Here is a 10,644-nt window from a genome sequence, read left to right on the forward strand (position 1 = left end):
GTTTCTCCCTTTACTGCAATCTCATATTCCCTGTTTAGGTGCCAGGTGTGACGAATGTGCCCCGGGTTACTTTGGGAACCCGCAGGTGCCCGGCGGGCGCTGCTTGCCCTGCCAGTGTAACAAAAACATCGACATGCACGACCCAAACTCCTGTGACGCTCGCACAGGCGCCTGTGTGAAATGCCTGTATCACACTGAGGGCCACGCGTGTCAGCACTGCAGAGTGGGTTACTATGGCAACGCTGCGACTCAGAGCTGCAGGAGTGAGTGATGTGACTTGGTCAGATTTAAGAAACCAACCTAACTGTCATGGGTTTAATCTTCATCAATGACATAATGTGTTTGTGTGTGTGTGTGTGTGTGTGTGTGCAGAGTGCATGTGTTTCCTGTCGGGCACAGCCCCTGAGGCCTGCTCATCGCCAGAGGACTGTAAGTGTAACCAGCACAGCGGTCAGTGCCCCTGCCAGCCCAATGTGGTGGGGCAGAACTGTGACCGGTGCGCTGCCAATACATGGAACATCGACAGCAGGACGGGCTGCCAAGCCTGCGACTGCGACCCCATCCACTCCATGGGATCCTCCTGCAACGAGGTGAGGACACGTCAGTCCTGCACACGTCTTTGCTGCTAGGACTGAGGCCCCCAAACCAGAGGAAAGAGGAAATAAATGATTGCTTCCCAATGCATCACTAAAAGTGCACAATTATTTTTCACCACCAAAATGTTGTAAGAGCCATAATTCAAAGTGTAATTAGTGCTCAAAAATAGATTAATGATGAAATCTCATTCCCCGATCTAGTCTATCAAAACTCACAGGAATGAACGCTGGGTTGGCAGCAATTATGTTAGCAGGACTAATACAAGGTCTTTAACAGAGTGAAGAGTGTGTTGAGGTCTAATCTGACTTGATGTTGGTCAAGAAGGTCCCGGTATAGGCGGCGTTTTAATGCTCTTCGATTCCTGTTCAAATTGGCTGTAATTTTGTGATATTTGGCCATCAGTACTCTTTTCCACCCTGTGCTTCTGTGAAATTGCTCTACAGACCCGTTCACTATTGACCACTATGTGATTTCCTCTAAAATTACAATCTGCGACATGACTTCAGCAGCTGCTCCCCCAAAAATGATGGATAGCTTGACTCCCACAAAATCTTGTCTCTCAATTAACACGGTTGCCAGATTTTTCCACGCACATTGTGGGAATGGCAAGAGAACTTTCCAGAGAATCAAATCCCACTGAGAGTGAAGCAGCCGGGCAGCAGTAAGTCACTGTGAACAAACCACACAATGTTTATGAATCTATGGACTCCAGCTGTTTGGGAATTTATCGCTCTCTGTTTTTCAGTATTTACTGACACACGCATACACACATACTACACAACAAGAGGAGAAGTAGTACAGGCTTATACACACACACATACACACATAAACATTAGGGTTTCTGTGTTTACTGGCTGCTCTCCATCAGAGGAAGGAAGTCTCAGAATACACACTGGAAAAACTGAATTCATAAAGAGCCACGATACAACAAAGACCTATTATAAAGAGAATCTATCAACTTGGTGTGTGTGTGTAAAAAGCCATACACACTCTCTGTCTTATGATCCTGACTGTAAGTGTTGTTGTGTGTTCCTGCAGGTCACAGGTCGGTGCTCGTGCAAGCCAGGATTTGGCGGCAAGACGTGCCGGGAGTGTAGAGAGCTCTTCTGGGGAGATCCAGAGGTCAAATGTCATGGTAGGTCACAAACAAACAAACAAACAAACATCCATATTTCCTAGTTATTGCGTGGAGAGAAAGCTCTTTTCAGGTCTCAAAGTATCTAAACAGCCTGTTTGTGCTCAGTTTGCTCAGCAAGGAAGCGTAGAGGTAGATCAGTGTTTTTTTTGCAAATGTTACAACATCGGCCTGAAATGAAAACAAGATCTCCGCAAAGTTCTCATGAGAACCGATTTTCCCCTGAGTCACCAAGTGGTTTCTGCTCGTCTGTGTGTTGAAAGAGACGCTGCAATGCTTTTGGAATGAGCTGCTTTTGTGAGACGGCGGTTAAATGTCGGCAGCCCCTGCAAATCAGTGTTCAGGCTCCAAGAGTCGAGTTCGCTGATCGCAAAAACGTTTATTAGCGTCTGCTGAGCAAACAGATGAGTCAGTTTTGACTTCATCCAGTCCATCTGCAGAAATGTGCAGCTCACAGTAGCTGGCTCGCCCTCAGAGAGAGAGAGAGAGAGAGAGGGGGAGAGAGAGGAGAGAGCGGGGATATAGAAAAAGGGGAGGAGAGGGTGGGAATCTAGGAATGACCTCTCATTCCCTCTTCATGAGAACCAGATGGTCTCCAGAACTCCCATGCATCCCACTTTCGTCATAGCCCAACACCCAGAGGACCAAGGAATCCTGAATGATCTCCTAAAGCCTCCAAACCAGCTGGAGCTCTCTTCCTATCTGCACACATGATATGTGGCAGATCTTAAGAAATGTGTGTGTGTGGGCATCCTGTGTAAATGCCTGTGTTGATATTTTGGCTTCTCAACCACGTAACCATGGTGAAGAGGCTGTTTTTGTGGCCAGATTTCAATGTCATAGGTCGTTGATTTGCATGTAACAGGAATGAGGGCCGTGTCACCTGTTTCACCTCGTGGCCCATAATCGCCACGTATGGTGTGTGTTATTAGACTCTGTAATATTTCAGCATGACATAAACACACACCAGACCAACTTCAAACCAAGCCCTTTTACCTTCTACCCCATAAATCTCACACACGATGGTGGATCGCTGCATTCCTTCACCCTGACTCACTGCGTCCAACTCTCCTCCTGTTTGGGTGGGAGGGCAGCTCTGTGGGAGGCCTTGACTTTCCAAGGTCAAGGTCATATCTAAATTTGTTTTTCTGGAGCTGCCAGGCTGAATAAACTGCATAGAGGGAGATAAAGTACATCTCCATCCCCTCTGTGTGTTTACAGCTTGCGACTGTGACCCTCGAGGAATCGCCAGCGAGCAGTGCCACCGCGGCACAGGTCAGTGTACCTGCGTGACTGGCGTGTCAGGCCTGCGGTGTGACGAGTGCGCCCGGGGCTACCACGGCGAGTTCCCCGCCTGTGAACCCTGCCATCGCTGCTTTGGCATCTGGGACAACGTGGTGGGCGAGCTGATCAACCAAACCCAACGCCTGGAGGCCCACGTGTCGGAGTTCCAGACCCGCAGGGTGACGGCGCCGTACAAAGAATTAGTGAGCAGCCTGGAGAAGAACGCCAAGGCTGTCAGAGAGATTGTAGAGAGCAACCCTGCTGCTACCAAGCTGGAGGAGATTGAGGACGTGATGCACCAGATCACGTACGTACGGGGGACAAACCAGACAGGAAGCACGTTTTGTTTTTGTACTTGAGCCGGGGGGGAAAGCTCAGTATCACATCACAGCCACATGCTGGCCTTGTTTTGTTACATATTCATGAACTTGCCCCGGGCTCACCTATGAAAAGAATATTTGCAATGTGGAATGGACTGAAGCTTGTAGAGAAATGCAGGTCATTACTGTGTCCTTGTGTCCACAGCGGTTTGATGTCCTACCTCAACGGAAGGCTCAACACCACAGAGGAGAAGTTGACCTTTGACATTGGAGTATCCAACGCCACTGACGCCGACTTGTATGCTTTGATGAGTGAAGCCACCGAGCTGGAGCAGAAGGTCCAAGACCTGAAGCAGCAGGTTTACAACGCCAAGAACGCCAACATCCAAGGTGAGGAACTTTAATTGAAGGACCACAGCATTCAGTCTGAGCTGCTGAGTGGGTTTAGTGCCTTGCTCAAGGGCATGATAACACCAGCTGCAGAGGGAGAGTTTCAAAGTTAGTTAAGGTTCAGTTTGGACAAGATTGCATCTACGCGGCACGCTCATCCTGTTTCCTGGGAAGTTGCCTCACACCCAGAAATAATGGATGGAATTCCCAGATGTTTCCTGACATGAAGTCACCTCTCAAATGTGTGTGTACCGTATATGTGTTAAGGCGCCATGGACACCATCTCTGCAGCAAACATGCAGTCCATGACGGCCGAGTTCCGTGCCAACACTTCCACCATTAACCCCGGCAACACAGTGGAGCAGTCAGCTGCACTACGGCGCACCACAGAGGACAAACTGAGCAGCAGCCAGAAAGAGTTTGACCGCAAACACCAAAGAAACTCGCAGAAACTGGACAAACTGTCCGATGAGCTGAGCGAGTTCGACCTGTCAGGGCTCAGCCAGACGGTAAGAAACGCAAACACAGAGTTTATGAACTCATAAGAAGAGAGGAAAATAAGCCTTAACTCTTTTTCTTTAGACCTGTGGAGGTGCGGCTGAAGGTGAGGAGTGCTCTAGCGCCCCCTGTGGTGGGGTGGGATGTGTCGGCGAGGACGGAGCATCGCGGTGCGGTGGAGAAGGATGCAAAGGTCTCGTCCCCGCCTCACAAACAGCTCTCAAGTCAGCCAAGGACTTTGACCAGGAGATCGTGGCGGCCATGCAGGAGGTGGACAAGCTCTCCAGGATGGTGGGTACCGTGTGTTTGTGCTCGCTATGAAAGAACTTAGCAGGTGATTGCGAGGGAATCATCGATGTTGTCATTTTCAGGTGTGGGAGGCCAAAGTTCGTGCAGACGAGGCCAAAGTGAACGCTCAGGAGGTCCTGCTCAAGTCCAACCAGAGCAAAGAGAGAGTGGAGCAGAGCAACGAGCAGCTCCGCAACCTCATCAAAGAGATACGAGACCTCCTCACCAGTGAGTGCAGCACACAAACACACACACACACACACACACTCTGGCGCGACTCTCTGGTAGTTAAATTAGAGCACCTCTGTAGTTTTTTTAGCAAGGTAAGATAAACCAACAACACAACGCTAGAGGGCGCCAAACATGACATAGTGCTGCTTTAAGGAAGTGAGTGGATCCATGCTGATTCTGATTCCTCTGTTCTGACAGATGAGAAGGTGGACATATCTGTGATCGAGGCCGTGGCCAACGAGGTTCTGAGTCTGGAGATGCCGACCTCAACGGAGAACCTGCAGGAGCTGACTGACGAGATCAGAGAGCGAGTGGGAACGCTGACCGACGTGGAAAACATCCTGAGCCAGAGCGCCACAGACATCCAGACGGCCGAGATTCTGCTGCAGCAGGCCAAAGCTGCAAGGTACCAAACAAGATATGAGGGTATATGAATGAAGACATAACAGAAATGATGCTGTTCAACATGTTCGTCTCTGTCTTCTGTCTGACAGCGAGGAGGCATCGAACATGAAGGAGACGGCAGATGTGGTGAAGGTGGCGCTGGAGGAGACCGAGCGTGCTCAGAGTATCGCCATGGACGCCATTCTGCTGGCCCAGAACAACACAAACAGCACCAAGGACCTGCTAAACACTGTGAGTTTGACCTCTGGACTGAGGCGGTAGCGCCCCCATGAGGCTGTAGGATTTATCAAACTGATATTCTGCTCTGCGTGTGTGTGTGTCAGGTGGAGACGGAGACGGCCAAGTCGGAGCTGAAGCTGAGTAACACCACAGGTCGTCTGCTTCAGCTGGAGAGAGAAGTGGGACTGCTGAGGCAGAACGGCCTGGAGGTCAGTCGCATGGCAGACAGAGCCGAGTGGACCTCAGACCAGGCCAGGCTGGATGCAGAGCAGGCCCAGCAGGTCACACACACACACACACACACACAAATGCTGGCTCATCAAGTGTTTTCATCCGTCTGATGAGAAAGGCTCCTTGTTCCTCTCCTGTGCGCAGGAGTTTGACGAGGATGTGAAGGATAAGTTCAGTGAGGTGGAGGGACGGGTGGAGGACACGGGAGAGACAGTGCTGCTGGCTAAGAGGCGAGCAGACCAACTGCAGCAGGAGGCCAGAGAGCTTCTGACCCAGAGCAGCAACAAACTGCAGAGGCTCAGAGGTAAAAGGATTGTACGGTCTTTGGACCTTTCCATCAAAGATTTCAGCACAACTTGTCAACCCCGTGTGTGTGTGTGTGTGTTTCCAGAGTTGGAGAGGTCGTACGAGGCGAACCAGTTCACACTGGAGGCCAAAGCTGCTCAGGTAGCCGAGCTGGAGCAGATGGTGCGTCAGATCCTGGATGAGATCAGCTACAAAGTGACTCTGTACAGCACCTGCCTGTGAGCGGCCAGACGCTGCAGCACCTCCACCCGTCTGCAGCCCTCAGGTGTGCAGGCGGGGGGCTTTAATAAGAGTCAAGTCATTGGAAAAGAGGACAAATTATCAATTCCTATGGTAATTAGGAAGTAAAAATTAAATGTTTCTAACACTGTGATGCCAAAAAAGGTTTTAAGGATGGAAACAAGTTTAAAAGCTTCCACAGTCCAGGAGGAGAAGGAACCACTAAAGCCTGAACGACCTCAGTGCTACAAACCTAAAGAGTTAGGACGTATAAGCTACTATTGTCTCTGTATTAAACTATATGCCTAAGATATTTTATAGCTTTATTTGTACTTAAGACTGAAGACACCATGTGATTGGACCAAAGGTATCTGCAAATTCTATTTACATTAAATTTGATTTGAAATAAATTTGCTTTGCTTTTGTTTAGGGTGAAGGGGGGTGGAGTATGTGTGTGTGTGTTTGTGTACATGGGGGGCTTCCCACAGATTGAGCTTCATCTCCAGCTGGATGACATCATCACTTGCAAACATCAACCTGAACAAACTGAAAGCACACAAGTCACATTTTTGAGAATATTTAATTCAGATAAAATAGATCAAGCTCCATGAAAGCAAAAGTCAACGTCCATAAAAAGTTCACAGAAGACGACAACACAGGTTTAGGTCAGAACGTATTTACAGACTGGAATTTTGTTTCTTCAGCTGTACATTAATAAGATCTATTTTAGTCAAATGAGCACAAACTGCTGGACGCCTGTTCACCTTGACAAAGTGACAGACTGTGATGTTATGGCACTTTAGTTTAGCAGCAACACAAATCTGTGCTTACAGAGACACAACTGTTCAACTGAAGAGGATGATGAAGAAGACCAGATGGTAAGCGACGGCTAAACAATTAAAAAACTGGGGCGCAAAAGCCTGAAATGAAAACAGAAATCATACAAGCGGTTGAACCTCGTCTACACATGAATGAGCTCAGCTGCTGAAGGGTTAATTAACACAGACGGATCAAAAATCAACTAAAGGCCCAAACTTCCCCCGTTTATCTGAGAGCGCAAATCAGCTCTGAATCAAAAACGGGTCATGACAAGAATGTGAAAGTGCTTTAGATGTTTCCCCTCCGAGTCACGGGTGGAACGAGCCGAGACAGACGAGCGCAGTTCCCCTTTGAAGGCCGGAATGCGGCCGCCTTCAGTGTGGGAGGGGTCTAGTCCCTGGTGCGGGGGTTCAGCGGGGGCGGGGCTCCTTCCAGGGGGGCGGAGCTGGGGACGGAGAGCAGCTGGCCGGCGTGCATGCGCTCGTTGGCTCGCAGCTGGCACCCGTCCTGGAGCATCCGCAGGGCTATGCGGGCGATGTTGCGCGAGTCGTCCAGGCCCGAGTGGGGACGTCCCTCATACTTCAGGCCCAGTTTGTCCAACATGGTGCTCAGCTTGGTCTGTGTGCGGGGGACCTGAAGGAGGGAGGGAGGGGGGAGATGGACGGTATGATATGAGTCACCGCAAGACCATATGAGCCAATATTTACAAATCAACAGTGACCTTGACCTCTGACCTTGTAGAAGTTCCCGTATGATTTCCTTATGTTGATCCACTTCTTTGCAAAGGGAGGGTATCGGATCCGGCTGATTCGACACTGGATGTTGAGGAATTTGCTCATATCCCAGGAGCTAAAGAAGGAGCCAAAGCAAAGCGGCTTTAACAACCAAGTCTGACATTCACTGCACAAAGACACAAACCGCTCCAAGTCTTCATGGTGAGCGAGGCGGAGAGTCGTACCCGTCGGTCAACATGGCGTACTTGTACTTGGTCCCGAGCTCCCTCTCCTGAAGCCAGGCCACGACCCGCTGGAGGACGACCGGGAACGTGTCGGCCTCGTCCACCATCGTCTGTTCAATGAAACAGCGGCCCGAGCGTTAGTGCGAGATACAAAACTCACGGTTCTATTCCGGGTGACAGCAGCACCACAGGGAGACGTTTCCCTTCCACCTGAGCTCAGCTGACCTGCGTTATTCCCGTTAACTTAACGCAGAAGTCGGAAAGCTGCGGATTCACTTCTGGCTTCACGTATTCCTGGAAGGTGTCCACCTGCGCGGGCGATAGGAAACACGGATTCATATCAACAACACCGACCTGCTGGGCTGAATGAACGACTGACTCCACCGCCGGGGAAAACTCACAATCTCTAACGTGTGTGTGTTGACGAGCACCATGGGGAATTCGATGATCTCATGGTGGAAGTCCGACGGATTGTCTTCTTCGCACGTGGCCTCAAAGTCCACCACGCAGATGTAGTCATAGAAGGTGTCGGTGGTGCCGCCTGCTGCAGCCGACTGCATCAGCTTCTGCTTCTTGAAATGGCTCTTCAACCTCTTCTTCATCACGTCCTTCACGCCTCTTCACACACAAACAGACGAATGGACTGAGAGTGTTGTGAATGAAGTTTCGGGGTTTGTTTGTGTGTGTGTGCGCGTTTGGATCAAACAGCGTTGCTATGGTGACGGCTCTTACCTGGTGTCCAGCTTCAGCTCTGCCAGTTTGCTCCGCAGCTCGTCCTTGGTCATGCGGTTGATGTGTCCGTTGGCCAGAGCGATCTCCTTATACACCGGGTCACTGAAGTCACTGCTGGACGGAGACGGCGACGACTGGGGATCAGGTTCACCAGCAGGCCAGATCCTAACACATGACTTCACCTGCAGGGAAAGGATCAACATGGGTCACACTTACTCTGCAATGTGAGAAGACCAAACTCAGTATCTGAACTCGAACTGAGAAGAACCAGAACCTGATCGATCCTATCAGTCAATAATCCCGGCACCACTGCTTCTTCTCCTGTTCACATTCACTTTTTTACTGGGAGAGCTTATTAATAATCGTATTTTAATTAATTCACTTGGCTCGACGATCATAACTTAGCTGCTCACTAACCTGCTCATCTTCCAGTGTTGCTGCCATCTTCACATTGACATTCTTCCCGAGGAGGTTTTCCTTATGCTCGTCCATTTAAAGTGACAGATCTTTAATCTTTAATCCGCGTCACAAATTCACGCCAAAACCTTCATTGACTAAGAAACGCTTCTGTGTGGATAACGGTCTGGTTAGCTACACGAGCTAACATTAGCAAACTCGTAAATATCAGTGATCATTCCTTTAAATCCTTTGTGGCTGCCTGCCGCGGAGTTTTAAAATAACTGGGTTGACTTTACATATTAGAATATGTAACAGTAAAATATTAATGGAGACGAATTAAGCGCCAAAGCAGAACCCAAAGCCGTCCACGGCGCGGTTTGTATTTTTTAGGCGGATGAGTAAGAAGACTTCCGGTTTAGCACCGTGTTAAACACTCATTATCGCCGTCTGGTGGTGTGGGTGAACTTTTGTTCATCCACAGTAGTAGTTTATTTGTGTGACATTAAAATACGATTAAATCATTTTGCATTTTGTATAATAACAATAATAATACCAATAAAACAGCCAAAGTTCAGGAGTAGAAATGTGGGCAACTTGAGAGTGAAAAATCTGCAGTGTGCTTCAACGCGATAACGACCAAATTCGAGTAAGGACTGCTATCTAGCGGTCGCATGTAAGTACTACCAAAGCGCCCCTGAATTATTTTAGAATGGTGTGTTTAAACGTCATCTAGCGGCGACTTGTGGGCAGTACCAGTATGCACGGCTTCAATAATTCAGAGGCGCTTTGGTAGTGCTAAATTTAGACCGCTAGATGGCAGTCTGTATTACGGTTAAGACGATATGGCGTATAAACACCATGCAGATTTTCTCTTTGGTCAAGTCTTTAGCGAAGAGCGCAAAAACTAATAGAAACAGAATATACAAGAACAATATTAACGTCAAATTAATATCAAATGTTATTTGATATTAATTTATCTAATTAATTTATCTGCCATCGACCGTACATTTTTGAGAAAAGGTGAGTCCACAAATAGCTGAACAGAGGACTCGTCTGGTTGCTGAAATGAAGAACAGGAAATTGCAGTCTGAAATAAAAACGAATATCGATTGAGTTTCATCTATTTTAATACCACCAACAGAGCATCCGAGGGCAGGTTACAGAGGTTAATCTTTTTTTGCTATCATATTGACAGCTAGCTTCTCACTTTAGCGTCTTTGCTCAGTTCTTTGAAATTAGATAATATATCATATTTTTCCAGTTGATCTTTTCTGCAGCAATCGCAATGAGTTTTGACAATTGCTGATTTCACAGAATGATATAAATATGACATTTCTAATAAATGTAATGATAGATATATACAGTATATACACTTTCTGCTGAGAAATATATAAATATTCCCAACCACAATAACAAAGCAAGGGCGATAAAGCCTCACTGAATCATGACTCAAGGCTTATTCACTCGGATTTTCTCCCTCAGTCCTTCCTTATATCAATGCTAAATATAAATGTTCTGCAGACACTGGGAAGCAGAACTACTGCAGATGCAGTTTACCTTTAAATCCACGCCTGGCTACTGTAGTTTTATTATATTCACCGTCATCGGTTTTA

The 10,644-nt window shown here is 48.1% G+C and overlaps 2 protein-coding genes across 2 annotated transcripts in view; one reads left to right on the forward strand and one right to left on the reverse strand.

Annotated features, from left to right (window-relative positions):
• lamb1b (laminin, beta 1b) overlaps window positions 1-6,508 on the forward strand; it is a 17,709-nt gene extending 11,201 nt beyond the window's left edge. The window contains exons 21-33 of the mRNA XM_076160064.1: window positions 39-263; window positions 373-590; window positions 1,636-1,732; window positions 2,954-3,323; window positions 3,542-3,726; window positions 3,994-4,235; window positions 4,309-4,515; window positions 4,596-4,740; window positions 4,942-5,149; window positions 5,238-5,379; window positions 5,472-5,648; window positions 5,743-5,902; window positions 5,990-6,508. Coding sequence (XP_076016179.1) covers window positions 39-263; window positions 373-590; window positions 1,636-1,732; window positions 2,954-3,323; window positions 3,542-3,726; window positions 3,994-4,235; window positions 4,309-4,515; window positions 4,596-4,740; window positions 4,942-5,149; window positions 5,238-5,379; window positions 5,472-5,648; window positions 5,743-5,902; window positions 5,990-6,126 — 2,513 coding nt within the window. The 3' untranslated portion in view covers window positions 6,127-6,508. The remainder of the gene's footprint in view (window positions 1-38; window positions 264-372; window positions 591-1,635; window positions 1,733-2,953; window positions 3,324-3,541; window positions 3,727-3,993; window positions 4,236-4,308; window positions 4,516-4,595; window positions 4,741-4,941; window positions 5,150-5,237; window positions 5,380-5,471; window positions 5,649-5,742; window positions 5,903-5,989) is intronic.
• A 176-nt stretch (window positions 6,509-6,684) lies between these two features.
• eri1 (exoribonuclease 1) lies at window positions 6,685-9,439 on the reverse strand. Its single transcript, XM_076160094.1, has 7 exons — window positions 9,050-9,439; window positions 8,633-8,814; window positions 8,302-8,518; window positions 8,126-8,209; window positions 7,901-8,010; window positions 7,677-7,791; window positions 6,685-7,575 (listed from the first exon to the last, which is right to left on the reverse strand). Exons 1-7 carry the CDS (start codon window positions 9,122-9,124, stop codon window positions 7,333-7,335), a joined length of 1,026 nt encoding a protein of 341 aa, XP_076016209.1. The 5' UTR covers window positions 9,125-9,439; the 3' UTR covers window positions 6,685-7,332.
• Between the last annotated feature and the right edge of the window lie 1,205 nt (window positions 9,440-10,644).

This window comes from Genypterus blacodes, unplaced genomic scaffold (assembly GCF_046128005.1).
Source record: "Genypterus blacodes isolate CSIRO-AG114 ecotype Tasmania unplaced genomic scaffold, CSIRO-AGI_Gbla_v1 ptg000103l_1, whole genome shotgun sequence".
NCBI classification, from domain to species: Eukaryota; Metazoa; Chordata; class Actinopteri; order Ophidiiformes; family Ophidiidae; genus Genypterus; species Genypterus blacodes.

What these genes read in the sequence shown, in the direction of transcription:
- eri1 (XM_076160094.1), bottom strand. Translation starts at nt 9,124, where the DNA reads ATGGACGAGCATAAGGAAAACCTCCTCGGGAAGAATGTCAATGTGAAG. An exon ending in TACGCCATGTTGACCGACGG is followed by an intron (nt 7,792 to 7,900) that starts GTACGACTCTCC and finishes CTCCTTCTTTAG; the next exon opens with CTCCTGGGATATGAGCAAAT. An exon ending in CATACGGGAACTTCTACAAG is followed by an intron (nt 7,576 to 7,676) that starts GTCAGAGGTCAA and finishes TCCCTCCTTCAG; the next exon opens with GTCCCCCGCACACAGACCAA.